This window comes from Cervus canadensis, chromosome 6, assembly GCF_019320065.1.
Source record: "Cervus canadensis isolate Bull #8, Minnesota chromosome 6, ASM1932006v1, whole genome shotgun sequence".
Lineage (NCBI taxonomy): Eukaryota > Metazoa > Chordata > Mammalia > Artiodactyla > Cervidae > Cervus > Cervus canadensis.
In genome coordinates, this window is record NC_057391.1 from 39,992,100 (window position 1) to 40,014,230 (window position 22,131).

General features: G+C 35.3%; 2 protein-coding genes across 5 annotated transcripts in view; both read right to left on the reverse strand.

The window, feature by feature from the left end:
• The window catches only part of MAP4K5 (mitogen-activated protein kinase kinase kinase kinase 5), a 115,321-nt gene that overhangs the window by 46,505 nt on the left and 46,685 nt on the right, over nt 1-22,131 (reverse strand). For all 4 annotated transcript variants that reach the window (XM_043471640.1, XM_043471638.1, XM_043471641.1 and 1 more), the window contains exons 6-13: nt 20,972-21,027; nt 16,683-16,730; nt 16,256-16,298; nt 15,362-15,434; nt 13,363-13,494; nt 9,305-9,367; nt 7,237-7,318; nt 6,185-6,301 (exon numbers count right to left, since the gene is read on the reverse strand). In XM_043471640.1, coding sequence (XP_043327575.1) covers nt 6,185-6,301; nt 7,237-7,318; nt 9,305-9,367; nt 13,363-13,494; nt 15,362-15,434; nt 16,256-16,298; nt 16,683-16,730; nt 20,972-21,027 — 614 coding nt within the window. The remainder of the gene's footprint in view (nt 1-6,184; nt 6,302-7,236; nt 7,319-9,304; nt 9,368-13,362; nt 13,495-15,361; nt 15,435-16,255; nt 16,299-16,682; nt 16,731-20,971; nt 21,028-22,131) is intronic.
• On the reverse strand, nt 10,935-13,353 carry LOC122443472 (60S ribosomal protein L6-like). The gene has a single exon (XM_043471645.1). The coding sequence runs from the start codon at nt 13,108-13,110 to the stop codon at nt 12,247-12,249; it is 864 nt and encodes a 287-aa protein (XP_043327580.1). The 5' UTR covers nt 13,111-13,353; the 3' UTR covers nt 10,935-12,246.

Here is a 22,131-nt window from a genome sequence, read left to right on the forward strand (position 1 = left end):
CAGTCCATGGGGTTGCAAAAGAGTTGGATACAACTTAGTGACTAAACAGCAACAACAAAGTAATATTCCACTGAATATATACATATACATATATATATATATATACATATATATATATACACATATATATGTATGTATCCTTTTTATCCATTAGTCCATCAGTGGACACTGAGGTTGCTTCCATATGCTGGCTCTTTTTCTTTCTTCTGGGGTCCCTAGAATGTGAATGTTAGTATACTTGATATTGTCTCAAAGGTCTCTTAAACCACCCTAATTAAAAAAAAAACAAACAAAAAAAACTCTCTTCTCTTTTTCCTCTTCAGCTTAGGTGATTTCCACTATTCAGTCTTCTAGTTTACTGATCTGTTCCATATAACCAAATCTACTATTATTTCTTTCTAGTGTAGTTTTAATTTTAGTTATTGTATTCTTCAGCTCTATTTGGTTTCCCCTTATATTTTCTAATTCTTTGTTAACACTCTTACTATGTTCTTCCATTTCTCTCTTGTGTTCATTGAATATCTTTATGATCATTATCTGAAACTCTTTAACAGGCAGATTGTGTATCTTTTCTTTGTTTAATTCTTCTTCTGAGATTGTCTCATTCCTTTGTTTGGAACATAGTCCTCTGTTTCTATTTGCCTAGTTCTCTGTGTTTATTTCTAAGTATTAAGTAGACTGGCTACGTTTCTTGAATTTGGGAGGAGTGGCATTATGTAAGAGATATCTTATGGAACCCGGCAGCACATCCCTCTGGACAGCAGCACTATATACTCTAAGCATGCCCCGTACACGGCCTGTCTGGGCCCTTCTATTGTGGCAAGACTGACCACTGGGTGTGCTGGCAGGTAGGAAGGCCTGGACCCTGGCCCAGTCAGCTCCTGTGACCTTCCTGGTGCAGGGTCCCAAAGCGTGTGCTACTCTACTGATGGCAGAGCCAGGTTCAAGGGTGGCTAGCTATGGAGCCAGGGAAGCTGGGGGTTGGCAGCAGTCTGCCAGTGGGTGGGTAAGCCTCCAGCACTAGTAGGGTAGAGGGCGGACTCCGCAATGATGCCTGTCAGCATCAGAGTCCTAATGGCAGGAAAACTCCTACATTCAGCTGTCGCCAGCATCTATATCTTGAGGGGGACTACTAGGTGTCTCCTGCCTCTCCAAGAGGTTCTCCAAGATCTGCAGGTGGTTTCCTTTCAAATTACTGACTCTGTGCATATGAGATTTTACACAGGCCCTGTAAGAGCAGAGTCTCTCTTTCCTACAGTCCTTTAGTTCTCCTGTACACAAGTCCTTTGAAGGATGACCTTCAAAGCCAGATTTTGGGGGGGGGGGGGATCTTCCCTGTGAAGGACACCCCAGCTGGGGAGCCCAATATAGGTTTTGGATGTTTCACTCCTTGGGGAGAATTCTGTAAATGTAATTATCCTCCTGTTTGTGGGCTGCCTATCCAGGGAGGTGGGTCTTGACTATGTCTCTGCCTCTCCTACCCATCTCACTGTGGTTCGTTTTTCGTATCTTCAGTTGTAGAAAATCTTTTATGCTAATTTTCAGGTCATTCTCACAGATTCTTGCAATTTGGTGTGCCCACTGGAGGAGGAGAGCTCAAGGATGGGAGGAGGGGAGCTCAAGGATGGGAGGAGGTGAGTTCAACGTCTTCCTACTCTCTAGACAACACTTCCCAAGGAAGCCTTTCAAGAAGTGCTTGTTCAAGATTAAGTCCTTCATTATAATCTAGATCTCACTTTCTCCTTCCTTTTCAGGGACTTTGCCTATTCATCTTCCTTCTCTAGATTCTTCTATCTCTAACCATTGGATCCTTTTCATAAACATCCTGTTTAAACTTTTTTTGCCCCCCACAAAAAACAATCAATAGCCAAAAAACAGAGAGATAAAAGACAGGTAGGAGAAATACCAATAACCTCAGATATGCAGATGACACCACCCTTATGGCAGAGAGTGAGGAAGAACTAAAGAGAATCTTGATGAAAGTGAAAGAGGAGAGTGAAAAAGTTGGCTTAAAGCTCAACACTCATAAAACTAAGGTCTTGGCATCCAGTCCCATCACTTCATGGCAAATAGATGGGGAAACAATGGAAACAGTGACAGACTTTATTTTTTGGGGCTCCAAAATCACTGCAGATGGTGACTATAGCCATGAAATTAAAAGACGCTCACTCCTTGGAAGGAAAGTTATGACCAACCTAGACAGCATATTAAAAAGAAGAGACATTACTTTGCCAAAAAAGATCCATCGAGTCAAGACTATGGTTTTTCCAGTAGTCATGTATGGATGTGAGAGTTGGACTATAAAGAAAGCTGAGCACTGAAGAATTGATGCTTTTGAACTGTGGTATTGGAGAAGAATCCCTTGGACTGCAAGGAGATCCAACCAGTCCATCCTAAAGGAAATCAGCCCTGAATATTCACTGGAAGGACTGATGTTGAAGCTGAAACTCCAATACTTTGGCCACCTGATGTGAAGAACTGACTCATTGGAAAAGACCCTGATGCTGGGAAAGATTGAAGGCGGGAGGAGAAGGGGATGACAGAGGATGAGATGGTTGGATGGCATCACCGACTCAATGGACATAAGTTTGAGTAAACTCTGGGAGCTGGTGATGGACAGGGAGGCCTGGCATGCTGCAGTCCATGGGGTTGCAAAGAGTCGGACATGACTGAGCGACTGAACTGAACTGAGAAGACAGACAAATCCACCATCAACTCATTTTTCTTCATCTGCTGCTCTACCTTACTCCCCTCTTTTACAACTAAATTTCATAAATAAATTTATCTTTCAAACCACTCCAATCTGGCTTCACCTCTAGTATTTTTAAATTATCCTTTTAAAGTAGTCAAACACACCTAAATCCAAAGATTTCTTTAATGTAACTTCTAGGCGGTATTCTTTCTGAAACTTTCCTTCTGTCTCTTAATGTTCTTTATTATTCCTCTGCCATTTCTCTTAGGATACTAGATTTTTTTAATTTAAGGCAGAAATCTCAAGAAGTTGTCTTAGGCCTTCTTCCCACTTGGAAATCTGATGCAATATAAAAATTACCATATATAAAACTGAACTCACCTTTCTTCCCAAATTTGATCTTACTCTAGTATTTCAATCTCAACAAGTGGCACTTTTGTATCTATTCAGCTGTTCAAGTAAAAATCTGGGAGTAATCCTTTTATCAGGCTCCACCCTCAAGTCTACATGTGGTCACCACTCTCTCATATAATTCTTGAATTACTTCACTTTTTTCCATCCTCACCCTACCATCCTACTATAAAACATCAGTATCTCTATCCTGGATAACTTCAAAAGTCTCTTAAGAGGACTTGAGGAACGAAATCATCACTCTAAAGTCAGAGATCTTAAAAAAACACACACGCATATCTGATTATATCACTTCCTTATCCTTTAAAGGCTTCCACTGCTCTTAGATTAAAGCTCTCATTTTTTTTTTACTTGAAATATCTAGTTTATAATCTCATCTCCCACCAAATTCCTTCCTTTTTCTGCTCTAACAGACTAACTTTTCTTTAGTTCCTAAAGCATACCATATTCTCTTATCACTAGGCTTTGAAACATGCTATTATTCCTTCTGCTCAGAATACTTCTGTCAGTCTCTTAATTACTATCTTTGTATTTAATCCTTCAGGTTTTCAGCTTACACACTGCTTCCACAGTGAGTCCTTTCCTGTCTCAAAAATATGCCTGCATAGCACCCTGTATTTCCTATTCCATAACAGCTATTACACTTGTAAACTGTTTGCTGGTAGTTTCTAAATTTCCATGGAGACCATTCTGTAAGCTCTTTGAAGACAGGGATTATGTCAATGTCATTCACTGTTGTCTCTTCAATTGCCCAGAACAAGGTTTTGCATTTTAAGGACTAAAAACCATGGTAATATCATTAAACAGAAATATATAATTCTAAAGTAAGAGTAGATTTAGGAAACTTGGCAAAATATTGTAGGGAATGAAAGTGGAGTTTGGTTATTTTCATAACCAGTAAAACATTAATTGGGGAATCAAGTAATATGCTATATTTAAGCAAAAACAATTTTAACAATTTTTATTTTTAAGAGATTAAATTCATTAATTATTACAAGTCTGCAAATGATGGTTTAAATTTAAATATATCTTAATGACTGGGTTATTTAATATTTTTAATTAAAGTTCATTTAACATTCAATAAAATATTTACAAGGTACCTTACTACATGACAAGATTATGTTATATACTAGAAAATGACTAGTTGGCAAATACTGTTTAATGACTACCTCTATTAAGTACATATATAAAAGTGATGGTATATATATATATACATATTTTTCATATATAAAAGTGATGGTATATTAACTAAGAGTAGGTTCTAAAGTTGGTTTGCCTGAATCCAAATCCTGGTTCCACTACTTGCTAGGCGTATGATCTTGGGGAAATGAAATTACTTGTATTCTTTCTTCTTTTCTTATTTGTAAAATGGGGATAGTAATAGTACCTACTGCAAAGGACTGTTCTGAGTATTAGATGAGTTAACATGGAAATTATTCAGCCTAATACTTGGTACACAAAGACTATCCAATGACTGTTAGTAGTTATCATGATACTTAATAATTTAAAACTTAAGTTCATGAAGTAGAAAATTTCTTTCAGTAAGTAACAACACATAAAGTTTAGTTCTATAGTCTTACCAGAATTGAAGATAGAGGTATAAAGGGAAATAAAGACATAAGAAAGAATGAAGAGACAGAAATAAAATAGAATATAAAAGGAGAAAAAGATACTGGTAAATAAATATATTTGTATTATGTATAGAGAGGCATAAACCTGACAATGGGCAGGAAGTCCCTCATTCCTGATTTAGAAGTTGTGATGTTAAATATAATATATTCAAATAATTCTACAATATTTTCATAGAAGAAAGCATAGTTATGAATAGCTCTATATGTAATTATATAAGAAATAATAGTTTTGAATACTTATTGGAAAGCATCTTCTATGGGAACTTCAGCTTAATTAAAAAAAATTATTTGTATCCTGTTAATTACTTTGCCAACAAAGGTCTATCTAGTCAAAGCTATGGTTTTTCCAGTGGTCATGTATGGATGATACAGTTGGACTGTGAAGAAAGCTGAGCACCGAAAAATTGATGCTTTTGAACGGTGGTGTTGGAGAAGACTCTTGGGAGTCCCTTGGACTGCAGAGAGATCCATCCAGTCCATCCTAAAGGAGATCAGTCCTGGGTGTTCACTGGAAGGACTGATGCTGAAGCTGAAACTCCAGTACTTTGGTCACCTCATGCGAAGAGCTGACTCATTGGAAAAGACCCTGATGCTGGAAGGGATTGGGGGCAGGAGGAGAAGGGGACAAAAGACGATGAGATGGCTGGATGGCATTACCAACTCGATGGGCGTGAGTTTGAGTAAACTTCGGGAGTTGGTGAGAGGCCTGGCGTGCTGCGGTTTATGGGGTTGCAAAGATTCGGACACGACTGAGCAACTGAACTGAACTGAACTGAATGATCTGTATTGGAGAAGGAAATGGCAACCCACTCCAGTATTCTTGCCTAAAAAATTCCATGGATAGAGAAACCTGGTGGGCTACAGTCCATGGGGTTGCAAGAGTCAGAAATGACTGAGTGACTAAACTACCACCAATCATCTGTAAACAGAGAAACTAAAAAAATGACCACATGGATTTCTAAGGAGTCTCTTTGATGAAAAATAATATGGTACAAGTGCTCTGGCTAAATTTTCATTCTCTTAGTCCAAAGCAATACTCCTAAAACCTGTATTTCCATGGAAATAGATGTCCTTTTTCTTTAGAGAAGATCAAACTCTCACTACAGAAGCTGAGGTCTAAAGAGAAGAGAAAACACTTGTGCTTTTCTGGGAAGAAAAAGGCACAGATCTGATTCTAATTGTGGATACCGCTTAATAACTTTAAGCAAACCAACTAAGTAAATAAAATGATATGGTACAAGGAAGAATCATAATCTTAGTTCCTTCCCAGAAGTAGGATTAAGAGAAGTTATCAATTGGTAATTATATGCAGGACAAGCATAGTCTTCATTGCTAATTAATCTCTGTCACTAAATTTGTTTTAACTAACTTAAAAGAGTGAATTAAAAAACAAACTCTAAGGCCACATTAAACATTTATTTTCAATTATTAGATTGCAAACATTCTTTACCTCAAAGTCATCATCGTCTCCTTCGGTGTAATGAGCATGGTTGTCTGGATTATTCACTTTGTCCAACAGTTCAACTGCCAGGGCCCTAGAGAGACCTGGCTGCCCTACAAATGTATGCTAAATAAAAACAAAACAAAACTTCATGAGTATGCATTTATATCTATGGCTTACAGAGACTGTTATTTGTTCTTTTCCATTTAGTAACTATCAGAGATAAGCATATGGGAGCCTATCAGTGCTAATAAATTAGAGAATGTATTAATAAAAATATTAATGAGAGAATCCATAATTAAATATTATAAAGCTAAAGAACCATTGTGAGGTAAGTTTATAATATGAATAATTTATCTATTAAAGTTAACTAATCTATATTAGGCTGTCAAATTACAACCTTGGCTATAACAATGACAGTTATTACACATGTCATTATGCACATGCAAATAAATTCTGTGGTACAGTCCATATCACAGTAAGAAAAAAACATGTATATTCTATGCTTACATATATTTAATTCAATGAAATTATGTTAGTATAGAAAGACATAATTAAATTTTATAACATTTAAACAAAGTTTTCTTAGACTGTTATAATCAACTTTTTCTAATATAAAAGTATTTTATAAACACATACACGGGAGCATTCTATAAATTTACATAAGAAACCAAAACAGAGAAAAGCAATTACTTTTAGATGAAAGCAACATTTAAAGAGTTTTCTCCAAGGCAGGGGTGAGCAAACTACAGACCATGGGCAAAATCTGGTGCACTGCCTCCTTCTGTGAATGAAGTTTTATTGGGTATTAAAGCCATATCCTTCATGTATTGGCTATGGCTGCTTTTGTGCTACTGTGGCAAAACTGAGAAGACGCAACAGACTGTATGTCTCACAAAGCCTATAATACACACTATCTGGCTCTTTACATAATATTTGCCTACGCTTGCTGTAAGAGATCACTAAGACTTTTACACTAAAAACCTGAATGCTGTTGTTCTAGTGATATACCTAACTATTGCATGACTATAGAAAATACTGCTATAAATTCAATGACTTACAGTCAGAAGTCTTTCAGCGGTTGGTCTTTTTTTGGGGTTTTTGGTTAGTGCTATTTTGACAAAATTATGGAATGTTGATGACCTTCAAATAAAAACAGACATGTACAAATATATTTCATTAATATTAGTTCTTTTTTGTTACTAAATAAAATTAACTAACAAGCAGTTAGAAAGACTAAAACATATGATTTTTTTCTTAGGCCTCTTAGCTCTATGTAAACCAAAAAACTAAACCCAAAACAGAGTATTTCCTTGGAGAATATACCAGGTTCATCCGTTAAGTAAAATACAATTAGTGAACAAAATACTAATATATATAACCTCTAAAAGGTACACTAAAAACTAGAAATGGGTAGGTGTGTCATCTATAAGGTTAATAACCTTGTGTTATAACCACTCAGAGTCAAAATGACCTTTTCTCACTGCTTAATTTATGATATATAAATGTTTTGCTACACCCAAATTGTTGGGTGGCGTCAAGGTAGGGTGGGTAATTAAACAGACTGTTTATACCTTTAAAAAGTCACTGAAGTTCTTAGGAACAAGGGAAAAGAAGAGGGAGTGACCTTAGTAACCAAGAGTTTTCCTGCCACCTGTTATTGATGAAATGGGGAAAAGAAGCTATATAGGAATCTGGGAATTCCCTGCCAGTATACTACAATGACTAGGACTTGGCACTTTCACTGCCATGGGCCTTGGTTTGGTCCCAGGTGGGGGAACTAAGATCCTGAAAGTTGTGTGGCATGGACAAAAAATGAATTAATAAAAAATTAATTACTTAATAAAGGAACTGCATTTTGATTATGAATTAATGACAAAGAGAGGTATTGTACCATTGCCAAGATTCCACAGGAGGAAAGACTGGGCAAGAACCAAAATGAAAAAGCTTAGTCATTAGCAATGACAGTAATGACAAAGCAGTTCTCTTTAGAGAAATCAAATCATTACATTACATTGGTAGCTTGAGGTCCTCATATCATGGAGTGAGAGTACCTGAGACTGGCAAAGGTACTTCAATGGTAATAACTGTTCTGGAATCTCACTATGAATATAGCTATTTTAGCTAACAGTCATTCATCCTTGAATGAATATTCAGTCATTCCTGCCATAAAGTCCTCCAACTCTAGTTGCTTAGGAACTTAGGCTTACAAGGAACAAGAGAAAAAAAAAACAGTGTCAGTACAAAGGAATACAGCTAGCAGTAGGATATAAACTCCTTAACTTCTACAGTGTGATTTGCCTTTCATTCCTGGTACTATCCTCAGAATAGCCTGGCTCCTAAATAATACTATGCACAGGCAGGCCAATGAAACATTAAAAAAGTAGTTTAGAACTTGTTTTGGGGACAGGCTTTTTAGAATCTGAAATAACATATGGATTTTCTCTCCAGAAAAAAATGAATACACATAAAGAATTCCAGGGGCTCATATATCTCCCAAGATTTCCTAAGAGATCCATGTATAATAGATAAAGAATCACTAAATTTAAGAATTTGGAAACTTTTATTTGTACAATAAGTTTCTCTTATTAAATGTATAGGAAGACATTACCAGAAAAATAATTTTCAATTTTTATCATCTAATTGAAGACATCCTTATGGACTGTAAGAATAGGCAAACTGTTTTACTTTGTATGAGAAAACATTAGGATGCAAATGAGTAATAATCGTTTGAAGATAAGGGAAAATAGGTAGAGAAAAGCCAATGGTGATTGATTTCAAGTGTCACTACATTTGGGAAACCGTGTCCTATTACTTCTCATGAAAGTCAACATGTCATTAGTGGAAGTAAAGGAATACAGGCAAAATGAGTCTCTAAAATCTTAATGTATTCATTTTAAATCATCTCCTCACTACATCTCCTATTCAAGCTGCCAAAGCAGTACATTGTAATGAAATACTGGCCAGGAAATAAACTTAGATCCTTGCCATAGCCCTGCAAGTAAATTAGATGTGTAACTTTAGGGAAACTGTTTAATGCTCTGAGCTTCAGCTTTACCAACTTTAAAATAAGGGAATTAAACCTCTGTCTCTTTCAGCCATAAAATTCTATAAATCTATATAACTCACCATTTTGTTTTGTCCTTTAGTTTTGGAGGCTGAAAATTACTTTTTGACATTAAGAAGAGGGCCCTGGAATAAAAATTTCAGTTAAAGAGCAATAAAAAACACTTTTATTATTACATACAATAATCAGAATCAAGTCTGCAATGAATTTACTCAAGATTATTACATATGTAGGTACTCAAGATAACTGATATAGAATATGGAAATTAATGTTTTATATTTTGGATACCTTATGGAAAATTTCTCCTGGCTCTAGAGAAGATATTTAAATTTCCAACAAGCTCTTATTTACAAGGCAAAGCAACTAAACATTTGAGAAGGTTTTTACTACCATACTCTTACATATATAACTAGTATTATATCTTGAGCGTAACACTTGTGTATCATTGTGTTAACACACGGAGATGATATACTACTCTAACATTAGGTTGTATGTTTAGCCTCTACAATTATTTTGGGTGAATAGGCAAATTATATCCACTTCTTTGTCTGTTTCCCCTTTTGAATGATATAGAAATCAGCCTGCAAGAGGACTTTCCTTCTCCATAAATTAACCTTTGACCAATCTTTTTAATGGACTATGGGGTAGAAGAATGAAGGGTTTTATTTTATTTTATTTTCTTGTAGCACTTCATTTTATTTTTTTTTTTTTCTTTATTTAGTTTCAGTGGGTTTTGTCATACATTGATATGAATCAGCCATAGATTTACACGTATTCCCCATCCCGATCCCCCCTCCCACCTCCCTCTCCACCCGATTCCTCTGGGTCTTCCCAGTGCACCAGGCCCGAGCACTTGTCTCATGCATCCCACCTGGGCTGGTGATCTGTTTCACCATAGATAGTATACATGCTGTTCTTTTGAAATATCCCACCCTCACATTCTCCCACAGAGTTCAAAAGTCTGTTCTGTATTTCTGTGTCTCTTTTTCTGTTTTGCATATAGGGTTATCGTTACCATCTTTCTAAATTCCATATATATGTGTTAGTATGCTGTAATGTTCTTTATCTTTCTGGCTTACTTCACTCTGTATAAGGGGCTCCAGTTTCATTCATATCATTAGAACTGATTCAAATGAATTTCTTTTTAACGGCTGAGTAATATTCCATGGTGTATATGTACCACAGCTTCCTTATCCACTCGTCTGCTGATGGGCATCTAGGTTGCTTCCATGTCCTGGCTATTATAAACAGTGCTGCGATGAACATTGGGGTGCACGTGTCTCTTTCAGATCTGGTTTCCTCAGTGTGTATGCCCAGAAGTGGGATTGCTGGGTCATATGGCAGTTCTATTTCCAGTTTTTTAAGGAATCTCCACACTGTTCTCCATAGCGGCTGTACTAGTTTGCATTCCCACCAACAGTGTAAGAGGTTCCCTTTTCTCCACACCCTCTCCAGCATTTATTGCTTGTAGACTTTTGGATAGCAGCCATCCTGACTGGCGTGTAATTGGTACCTCATTGTGGTTTTTTATTTCCAGAATACTGGAAATAAAAGCAAAACTAAACAAATGGGATCTAATGAAACTTAAAAGCTTTTGCACTACAAAGGAAACTATAAGTAAGGTGAAAAGACAGCCCTCAGATTGGGAGAAAATAATAGCAAATGAAGAAACAGACAAAGGAGTAATCTCAAAAATATACAAGCAACTCCTGCAGCTCAATTCCAGAAAAATAAATGACCCAATCAAAAAATGGGCCAAAGAACTAAACAGAATGAAGGATTTTAAAAGGAAGTTTTATTTCAATATTTCCTACAAAACTCCAATGTTTTCTAGCAAACTCCTTAGTCTTTTTTATTAAATACCAAATATCTTTTCTTTCTAAAAGTTAAATGATTCATATATAAAAGAAAATTGAAAAGAAAAAAGTCTATATTCCTCTCACCCTAAGACATCATTTAAAATTTTCTGCTTTTCTTTTCAGTCTTTATCTTAACAGGAACCAATTACTAAATTATTATAATAGGTAACACTATGTTCTGCTTTTTTCCCTGATAATCAATTTCCCATGCTGCTTTGGTTTACATATATGGTATTAGCTGCCCTTATGACTGCACATTTAGATATTCCCCCTGCAAGCCTGAAGCAGATTCTTAGACTTTCCCTGAATTATTTCCCAAGTATAATTTTCACAAGTGTAGAATCAATGCAACATTTGTACTGTTCATAACATTCAAATTATTTTCCTAAAGGTCTTGTCAGCATTCCAGCTAAAAGCAGTTATCTTTTAACTTATATATCTTTTTTTTTGGTGTTGTTATTATTATAATAATAATCTTTTTAATTGGAGGCTAATTACTTTACAATATTGTGGTGGTTTTTGCCATACATTCACATGAATCAGCCATGGCTGTACATGTGTTCCCATCCTGAACTAACATATATCTTTAGGTACTTGTGAGGTTAGTTTTCCATGTTTCTTTAGTATCTGATACTTGCTCATAAACAATTTATCTTTTGCTCTTAGAGTCTTTGAATGAGTTACCTATGTAATAAATATCAATAATTAATATTATATGTTGGGAGAATACTTTCCCCTATTCTGCTGATTTTCTTTTTAACTTTATACTATTTACATTAAAAATTTAGATTTTGGCCCAATTTATCTTTTCCTTCAAAATATTAAAAACCCCTTCACAGTCTCTCAATTATTTTTTCTAAGATAATATACTCTAAAATATAAATGATTATAGTAAGCATCTACCTCTTCATCATTCCTAGAGAAAGTAAAAAGAAACAAAATCAAATGAGAACAGAAATTAAAAACTCATCTGCATTCTATCATTTGTTTATAGTTCTACTTAGGACAAAAAAAGAAATGTTTTTAATCAATGGAAGAATAAAAAAGACTTAAAACTTAAAATGATAACTGCTATATCCTAGTATGTTTATTTATTAATTTATTTTAAATGGACAAGTTATTTAATTAGGTTCTTTGCAAGAAGTTCAGAATGCTACTTTGTGAGGGTAAATTCCATTTGTGAGAGCAAACACAGAGCGGAGGTAGCCCTGGAGCTGAGGGACAGCTTTGATTCTTCGCAGCATTTGTGAGTCCACAGCTTTCTGATCAACCTTGCACTGCTCTGTGATTTCGTATTTCTCTCTCTCTGTGTCGAAGATCTCACTCTCCTGGTGTCTCGGCTTATGCAGCTTCTTCTTCTTCAAGTAAGTGTCAGTGAGATGTTCTGGGATTTTCACACCACTGATATAGATTTTGGTGGAGGTGGCAATGACAAATTTCTGGTGTGTTCTACGCATAGGAACTCGATTGAGGGATAGAGGCCCAGTCACAAGTAGCAAGCCACTGCCCAGCTGCTTCAGGAAAACGACCCTCTTGCCTCTGTGGCGCCCCGTGAGGATGATCAGAACGGCCCCAGGAGTGATGCTGGTGCGCAGCTTCCTCACATGCTTACTGAACAGTTTCTTGCCGTGACTCAACAGTTTCCGAGGCACGTCTTCAGTAGGGTGATACCTAGGCATTTTGCGGAGTTTGACCACTCGGGGACCACCATTCTTGTCGCCACCAACTGGTTTTGTGACAGTGGCAAGAACCCGAACCTTCTTTTTCTTTTTGACCCTGGATTTAGCTGCTGAATACTTTCTCTTGTACAAGGCCTTTCTGGAGTACACGGCTGATCGGGAATATCTGCCAATTCCTCTGACTAGGACAGGGTTTCGGCTGCAGTGGGGCTTCTCCTTCTTAACTTTCTTCACCATTTTCACCTTTTTAGCCTTGTTGCCAGCATCAGCCTTCTTGGCTTTAGGTTTTTTCTCCTTAGTATCTGGCTTCTCAGCCTTTTCACCCGCCATCTTGCAAGATGGGAAAGAGCCCTAGTATGTTTATTAAAGGAAATTTGTTTTAAGGAAAAGTTTCAGACAGATTCTATGTTGTGTTAGAAAGAGCAACAGATCAGGTTTTAGACAAGATTATTCCTAAGTCTCTCAGAATACTTAAATTATTTCAATATACTTTAAAATGAGCTTGGAATAGCCAAGTTGTCAGTACTTCACTCTCCCTGAAGACCTTACTACTAACTGTGTAATTGTAAATACTGAGAACACCTCATGGGATGAAGATCAAACATAGGTGGTTGAAGTTCTCCAAGTTCAATTGCTGTGATTCCTACTGCCCAGATATCACAGAGTTGGTTGTAGCCACCATTCTTTTCTACTGCTGCAACTTCCGGGGCCATCCTAGAAGGAATCAATGAATATAACATTTTTGTTTTTAAAAAATTATATGAAATTTGTTCTTTTGTTATATTCACTAGACTTCTTGGAGGGAAAGAGGCTGAGAGGCATTTACTAGAAAAGAAGAAACTTTATTATTAACAGAAAAAAACCTAATAAAGACCACATATACACACATACACACGCTTCTAAAACTTTGGTTCTCAAAATCTTGCGAATCCCGTTTTATAACATGGGAAAACAAAAAGACCACCTAAATCTCTGTGAAGGTCAGAGAAAAGTTCCTCAAAGGAGGTGAGACTCACAGAATAAATTAGCAGGGAGCTGAGCGGGGTTGAGGAACCTGGACTATTTTAGTCAGAGGAAACAAGTATGAATACAGGGAAACAGGACAGCATGGAACACATAGAGAGGTGACAGGACAGTGCTACTCAATGTATGATCTATAGGTAGACACAGGGCCATAGGCAGTTTGCTATCAGTTTCCGATAAGTACAGAAACTGAAAGTTAAGTATTCTTATCCAGATAAATGGTCATTTTTTTTAGCAATTTGTTTTAAATTTATTTGATAAAAGTATCAGTCTGTGGTAGACAAAATATGAAAAAAAAAAGTCATTCATCACAGTTTGAGAGGGTCTAGAAAGTATTTGGAAAATAAACCTCAAAGAGAGAGGCTAGATAATGCATGGTCTACTGATTATATGAGAAAGATTGGACTTTACTGTGAAAATGGAAAATGTAATTATGATATAAAACTCATGGCAACATGAAGGATGGTGTGACAGGAGGTGAAACCACAATCAGGCAGATGAATTGAGACCATCTGAAAAATACGAGGGGGAAAAAAAGGACTTTTCAAAGGCAGTGGCAGGGAGGATAGAATCAAGGGGCTGACTGAAGAGACTGAGAATAAAATATCTGTGGATACTGAAGTAGTGCTATTACCAAACAACTGTTGAAAATACACAGGACTGAGGGTCATCTGAGTAGCTGAGTTGGAGTTATCTGTTTGGGGGTTGCTCTATGTACTTAATCACTTAGTGTGTACAACTCTTTGTGACCTCAGGGACAGTAGCACACTGGGCTCCTCCGTCCATGGGGTTTCTCCAGGCAAGAATACTGGAGTGGGTTGCCATGACCACCTCCAGGGGATCTTCACAACCCAAGGATTGAACCCAGGTCTCCTACATTGCAGTCAGATTCTCTACCATCTGAGCCACCAGACAGTGGTATATGAAAATGGCATCTAAAGTTATAAAGCATAGATGATATTACTTACGATTTTTGAGTGTTTATTATTTTTAAATTAATTTATATTTATACTGAATATTCACAAGGTAGAAGTCACTTTTATGTGCACTTAGGTTACAGAAACTTTATATGACACAGTATCTCTCAACTTAAGTGTGTTTAAGGATATAATGAAAGCAGTGTTTTAGAAGATTATTTTGTCAGTAATTGGTAGGATGTAGTAGAAGCAGGCTGGTAAAAACTAATGATAGGATAGGATGCATGAATTTTAACAACAAGCAAATGAAATCCTAGATTAAAACAGATGCAATATCAAAAGAAAGGGCAATAAAATGACACGAGATTATAACACAATTTTCTTTTGAAAATTTCACACCTATGAGGCCTCCCAACACAGCATCCCAGGGACAGGAGGAATTACTGGCACTTTAACACAGGAAAAGCTGGACAAGGAAAATGAGTATCAAAGTTCTGTAACCCATCAGATCTATGATAGTGTCAAGGAACCTGAATGTCTCCAGGCTTCAGTCAAGTACAAATTGTATTACTAAGCATCAATGTTGTTCACTAATCTTAAAGAGATGAAAAGGACAAAATTCAATCATAATAATATCTTACCAATAAGGGGTGCCAATGAAAGATTTTCTCTTTGCAATAGTAGCTGTTATTTTTGCAGCTACACCAAAGTCAGCTGATGGGGTAAAAACAGAACAGAAAATTTTAGTTTTCAATAAAACCACCAACATTTCTAAATTTCATCCTCAGAGACATCATTATTAATAATTCAGATAGCAATACTTAGAGAAATGTATATAAACTGAATATAAATATAAATTGAATACCTAAATCCCTTCCCATTTAGCAAAACATAATCATTATAAGAAAATAACTTATTGGCACTTTATTAGAATGAAAACATACTTTATTAAGAACAAAGTTATTAAAAAACTTTTCATTACAAGTAAATTGGGAAAAAACCATCCACCTGGATTCCTTTTACTCTAACACAACTAGGTTAGTATTTCATTGCTATTTTTAAAAGTTCCTTTATCTGTAGATAAACTTCTTTTATTGTTGTTAAACATGGTTGAAAAAACTAAAGACTCATATAGTTTATTTTTGTCATTTAACACACTAGGCAATTTAACTCTTATTTTTTTTAACTATTAATTTTAATGACTGAATAATGTTCCATAAGCTGATTTATCACAGCTGAACAGTTTTTCTACTGCTAGACCTGTGTTTCCATTTGTTCCTATTATAAACAGTTATGATTAATACTTTAGCAAATACCGATTTTTTATCTTTAGGATTAATTTCCTTAAACTGAATCTCAGGATTAGTAAAATTACTGGGCTAAAAGGTGAACATTAAAAAAATAAATAAATAAAGGTGAACATTATTGTGGCTCTTAATACATATGAATATTAAATTTATACAATGTTAATTCCCATTTAAATTTTTATTAAAATTTTTCTGGAAAATAATTTTTAGGAATTTTAAATAACATACCTAATTTTACATCACCATGATCTGTCAATAAAATATTTGCACCCTAAAGCAAAAATATAAATGCTATTAAATTAGTATCATAAAATTCCTTTCAATAAAATTATCAATTTAAAATTTATTATTATTTTTTATTGAAGTACAGTTGATTTACAATGTTGTACCAATCTCTGCTATACAGCAAAGTGACTGAATAATACACATGCAGACATTTTAAAAGAATATTCTTTTCCATTATGGTTTATCAAGAATTCACTGTACTGTATGGACCTATTGTTTATCCACTGTATATATAAGAGCTTATACCTGCTAATCCCAAACTTCCAGTCCTTCCTCCCCCCATCCACCTTTCCCTTGAAAACCACAAATCTGTTCCCTGTGCCTGTGAGTCTTACACATATTGAGTTTAAATTAAGTTAAACAGACTTACTTTGATATCTCTATGCATTTTGCCTTTAGTATGCAAATAGGCAAGACCCTGAAGTTTAAAAAAAAAAGTATATATTAGCAAAACTGCAAACTTCACACCTAAATTTCTACTTAAATTCTTACTGAAAAAGAAAAACCAGAATGTTCTTTTTTTGAGGGGAAAAACCTAGATGTGCTTCTTTTTACTAATCAATGTTTACTAAATTTAAAATTTTTGAATTCATTTTCTGACAAAAACAAGAAATACTTTACTGTAACATCATCACCACAGTCAAGATAATGAACATACTCATCACTCCCAAAAGTTCCTCCCATATATAAACACTGATATACTTTGTCGCTATAGATAATTTTAAAGTTTTCTAGAGTTTTATGTAAATGCAATCATACAGAATATTCTTTTATCTTCTTTAATTCACAATATTAATTTGATAGTCCTTGTTAGTGTGTTATCAATATCTCATTTTTTTATTACTGAGCATTCCACCATACAGTTATTACAGAATTTATTTATTCACCTGTTGATAGATATTTGGGTTGTGAGTTGTTTCCAGCTTTTGCTTATTATATAGAAACCCACTCTAAAGATTTATGTCAAGTATTTGTATGATTTTTCCCTCTTGGGTAAATAACTTAGATATGACTGGGTCATATGATGGTACAAGTTTAAATTTCTAGGCAATCGCCAAACGGTTTTCCAAAGCAGCTGCACAATTTTGCATTGAAACTAGCAGTGTATAAGAGTTCCAATTAACTCACATACTCACCAGCTTTACGAGGGTCAGTCCTTTTAATTTTAGCCATTCTAACTGGTGTGTAGTGGTATCTCATTGTGGTTTTAATTCACATTTTTCTAATAACTAATGATATCGAGCATATTTTTCATATCCTTACTTGCCATCTATAGCTTTTGGTGAAACATCTGTTCAAATCTTTTGTCCATTTGTTTAATTGGTGCTTTTCCTATTATTGATTTAGTTTTAAGAGTTCTTTATATACTCTTGAGACAAGCCCTTTATCAGATTTATACTTTGCAAATACCTTTTTTGGGCCTGTAGTTTGTCTTTTTATTCTCTTAATAGTATGTCTGGAAAAGCAGAAGTTTTAAATTTTAACCAAGTCAAATTTGTCAAATTTTTCTTTTATGGACCATGTCTTTCATGTCTGAAAAGGCTTTTATTAACTCAAGATCGCAAAATTTTCTTCTATGTTTTTTTCTGTAAGTTCTAGTTTGAGGTTTTATATTTAGACCTGAGTGATTAGTGTTAATTTTTACATATGTCACAAAATGTGGTTCAAAGTTTGACTTGTGTTTGACTTGGGTTCAATTCCTGGATTGGGAAGATCCCCTGGAGGAGGGCATGGCAACCCACTTCAGTATTCTTGCCTGCAGAATCCCCATGGACAGCAGAGCCTGGTAGGCTACGGTCTACAGGGTCACAAAGAGTCAGACATGACTGAGCAACTAAGCATAGTTCAATTATTTCATAACCGTTTAGTGAAAAACCTATCCCTCCTCTTCTGAATTCTCTTCACCTTTGTCAGAGAAGGCAATGGCAACCCACTCCAGTACTCTTGCCTGGAAAATCCCATGGCTGGAGGTACCTGGTAGGCTGCAGTCCGTGGGGTCGCTAAGAGTTGGACACAACTGAGCGACTTCACTTTCACTTTTCACTTTCCTACATTGGAGAAGGAAATGGCAACCCACTCCAGTGTTCTTGCCTGGAGAATCCAGGGGCAGGGGATCCTGGTGGGCTGCCGTCTGTGGGATCGCACAGAGTTGGACACGACTGAATTGATTTAGCAGCAGCAGCAGCTTCACGTTTGTCAAAAATCAGTGGCCATATACGTGTGGAATTATTTCTAGTCTTTCTAGATTTCTATAATCTTTTGGCATCATCTACTCTTATGCCACTGCTTACTACTATGTTTCACTTAGTGTATGTAGTTTTATAGGTCTTGAAATTGCTACTGTTGGTCCTCAAATTTTTCTGTTCTTTTTCACAGTTGTTTCGACTATTCCAGGTCCTTTGTGTTTCTGTAGAAATTTTAGAATCAGCTCATCAATTTCTAGAGGGGAAAAAAAAACCTTTGCTTTTGATTGCAATTGCATTGAATCTATAGTCAGTTTGGGAAGAAATGGTATCTTAATTGCACAGAAATGTTCTGACCCGTGAATACAAGAATACTGCAGAAGGCGAAGTTCTCAGTTTACGTAGGTCTTCTTTAACTTCTCTAAGTCATTTTATAGTTTTTAGTATACAGGTGTTTATGCCTCTTTGTTACATATATCCCAACGAATGTCATATTTTAGTTATTATAAATTGTATTGTTGCTAGTCTATGGAAATCCAACTGATTCTGTATATTGATCACGAGTCTTGCAAACTCCCTAATCACACTCATTAGTTCTACTAGCTACTTTGTTGACTCTATTCCATTTTCTCCAAAGATGTAGTTATGCAGTCTGTAAATAGAGACAGCTTGAATTCTTACTTTCTAGTCCAAGTGCCTTTTATTTCACTGCTTTTGCTTTTTGTCCTGGCCAAGCATCTAGAAACTGTTAAAAAGAAGTGGTGAGAGCAGACATCTTTACCTGGTTTGACTGACCTTGGTGGGAAAAGCATCCAATCTTTACCATTAAGTATGATTTAGTTGTAGGTTTTTCATAGATGCTCTTTATCAGGCTGAGTTAGTTTCTTTGTATTTGAAATATGCTAAGAATTTTTATCAGAAATGAGCACTGGATTTAGCTAATGCTTTTTCTGTGTCTATTTAGATGATCCCATGGTTTTGCTTCTCTTTTTGTTTGCTAATGCAATCATTTACTTGAAATGATTTTGAATGTTAAATCAACACTGCCTTCTATGATAAACCCCACTTGTCTATGATGTATTATCTTTTTATATATTGTTGAATTACCTAAATCATGCCTCTTTACCCAGTCACCTGTCAACAGACACTAGATGAGGAATTTTGTCAGCGTAACACAATTAAAATTCAAACTAGTATCTTGGAGGTCATCTCTTCCACAGCCTCATTTTATACTTGGGGAACTAAAACCACAGACGAGATAATGGTCATATACCAGGGCCAGAATGCAAATGCAAATTTTTGTTTTGCTTTCTACTTTCATTTAATACTCTGTCCGTTACTTAAAGAAGCAAGGAACTTTGGAAATTAAAATATTAACAACACTAATCTGTCAACAATTCTCTGCTATGAGTGCATGATTAGCATTTTATGTGAATATAAAAAAGCAGATTTTTAATGTGACTGTTATAGAAATATATGTAAATTATGTATATATATAAATTTACTTTCATATATCTAACAATAAAATTTTAAAGCATGTGGAAACCAACTCTTTCAGAAATGACTAGAGTTTTCCCTTAATTTAGGTTAAATTCCCAATTTCTAAAATATGGAAGAATAACATATAGAATATCAATTTCTCTTCTAAACAAACTACACAATCTAGGAAATGTAGAGACAGAAGCATCAATTAATAAGTATCAGTTGTGAACTGAAAAAATAAATAACACAACCACTACTTCTTCATCCTGCTTCCTAAATTAGATGCCTTAAAGCATGTGAACAAAATTAGCTGCTAATTTTTTCAATGAGTAATCTTTCAAGGAACTAAAAAAATAAACTGGAAAAAAAATTGTATACTCTGTATACCTACTGAAGACTCATAACCTATTTTAACATACTACAAGCTCTCACAGGGTCTGAAATAAAGAAGGAAAGAAATCTCTACTTAATACAATGTTTACTGAGCTTATAAAAAGGGATTCTGATATTAATAGTATCTATTAATATAACATAGATCAAAGGTTTCCAGATAACATTCTGGGTTGTTGTTATGAAACTTTATTCTCATTTTGGGAGAAACAGTAAAAGACCTCATGTCTTAAGCAAAAAGAATCCTTTTGCGGCCATAAAACTTGAAGGGAAAACTTGGACTTATTATAATTGAGAGGTCTGATGATTCATTCATGTAAACCAGTTCACACCTATGACTTTCGACTTTCCTTAGCTTTGCAGCAATTGAGGGACAAGCACTACAAAGCAGAATACCAAACAACACCCCGGTGTGTACTACTATTAGCTTAAATGAATTTCTGGGACTCATTCACAAAAGAAATAACTAGGCTTACAGAATTACAGTATGAGAAGTTAACAGAAAAATTTGGTTTACTCTTTCTCTTTTGGGCAGATCACCATTTTACTGTTTTCAACTGTGAAATTAGAACTGCATTTCTATCTACATAAGCAAATATAGTACCTGTAAAGTTTCTCTGCATACATAGGCTATTTGCAGTTCTGATAATGGTCCAGTAACTAGAAATAAAAAAAAGAGATCACATCATTATACATTTGAACACAACAGACTAAAAACACTTTAACAATGACAAGCAATTATAAAACTTCTCTTTCTCTCTCTCTCTCTCTGGGTGACTTACCATGAGCATATATTATTCTTAGAATCAGGAAACAAAAGTAAAGTAGAAAATTTTTCAATGCAATTTAAAAATGGAAGGTTTGCTTCGTAATGACTTTGGTCAGTGAAACTATTAAGCCCCCATTATGAGCAAAGCACAGTACCAGATATCACAAGATGTTCTATGCAAAGCAATGGACATGATCTCAATCCTGAACAACTAAAGATAAATAAATAAATAAAGCCCCCAAATGAGAAAAACATATATAATTACAGTTATATACACATGTCAAGGGCTTCCCTGGTGGCTCAGACAGTAAAGAATGTGCCTGCAATGCAGAGACCTGGGTTCGGTCCCTGGGGTGGGAAGATACCCTGGAGAAGGGAATGGCAACCCATTCTAGTATTCTTGCCTAGAGAATTCCATGGACACAGGAGCCTGGCAGGTTACAGTTCACGGGGTTGCAAAGAGTCCGACACGACTGAACAACTAACACTTTCACACTTTCATACATGTTAAAGGACCATAAAGAGAAATCGATTGTTGAAAAGGTATCATATACTTTTTTAAAAAAAAAAGTCATGATGTTATTCCCTTAGCATTATTCTTTACTATATCCATCAAAACAAGGACCTTGATCCAATACCTTACCTAAGAATCCAAAAAGTAATCAGGTCACTTGTGACAACCAGATCTTTCCCTAAGAAATATAAAATCCTTCTGCAAGTACCTAACTAGGTGCTTTGGAAATAAGGCCTTCCAATACGATGAGAAAATATTTGAAGTCGGGGGTGGCATTTGCTGACAGTGAGGTCAAAATCAGATACTTTCATGCAATCTTTACTTGAAATATTTTACAACATATTTTAATCACTGGTTCTCTATACCTACTTTTAGGAACATAAAATTTTGATTCTTAGTAACTTGATGAAATAGTAGTAAAAGAAGGGAAACAATTTCATTAAAAGTTATTATAGGTATAGTTGTTCTTGATTACTATGCT

Coding starts and splice junctions, on each gene's coding strand:
- LOC122443472 (XM_043471645.1), bottom strand. CDS start 13,110: ATGGCGGGTGAAAAGGCTGAGAAGCCAGATACTAAGGAGAAAAAACCT.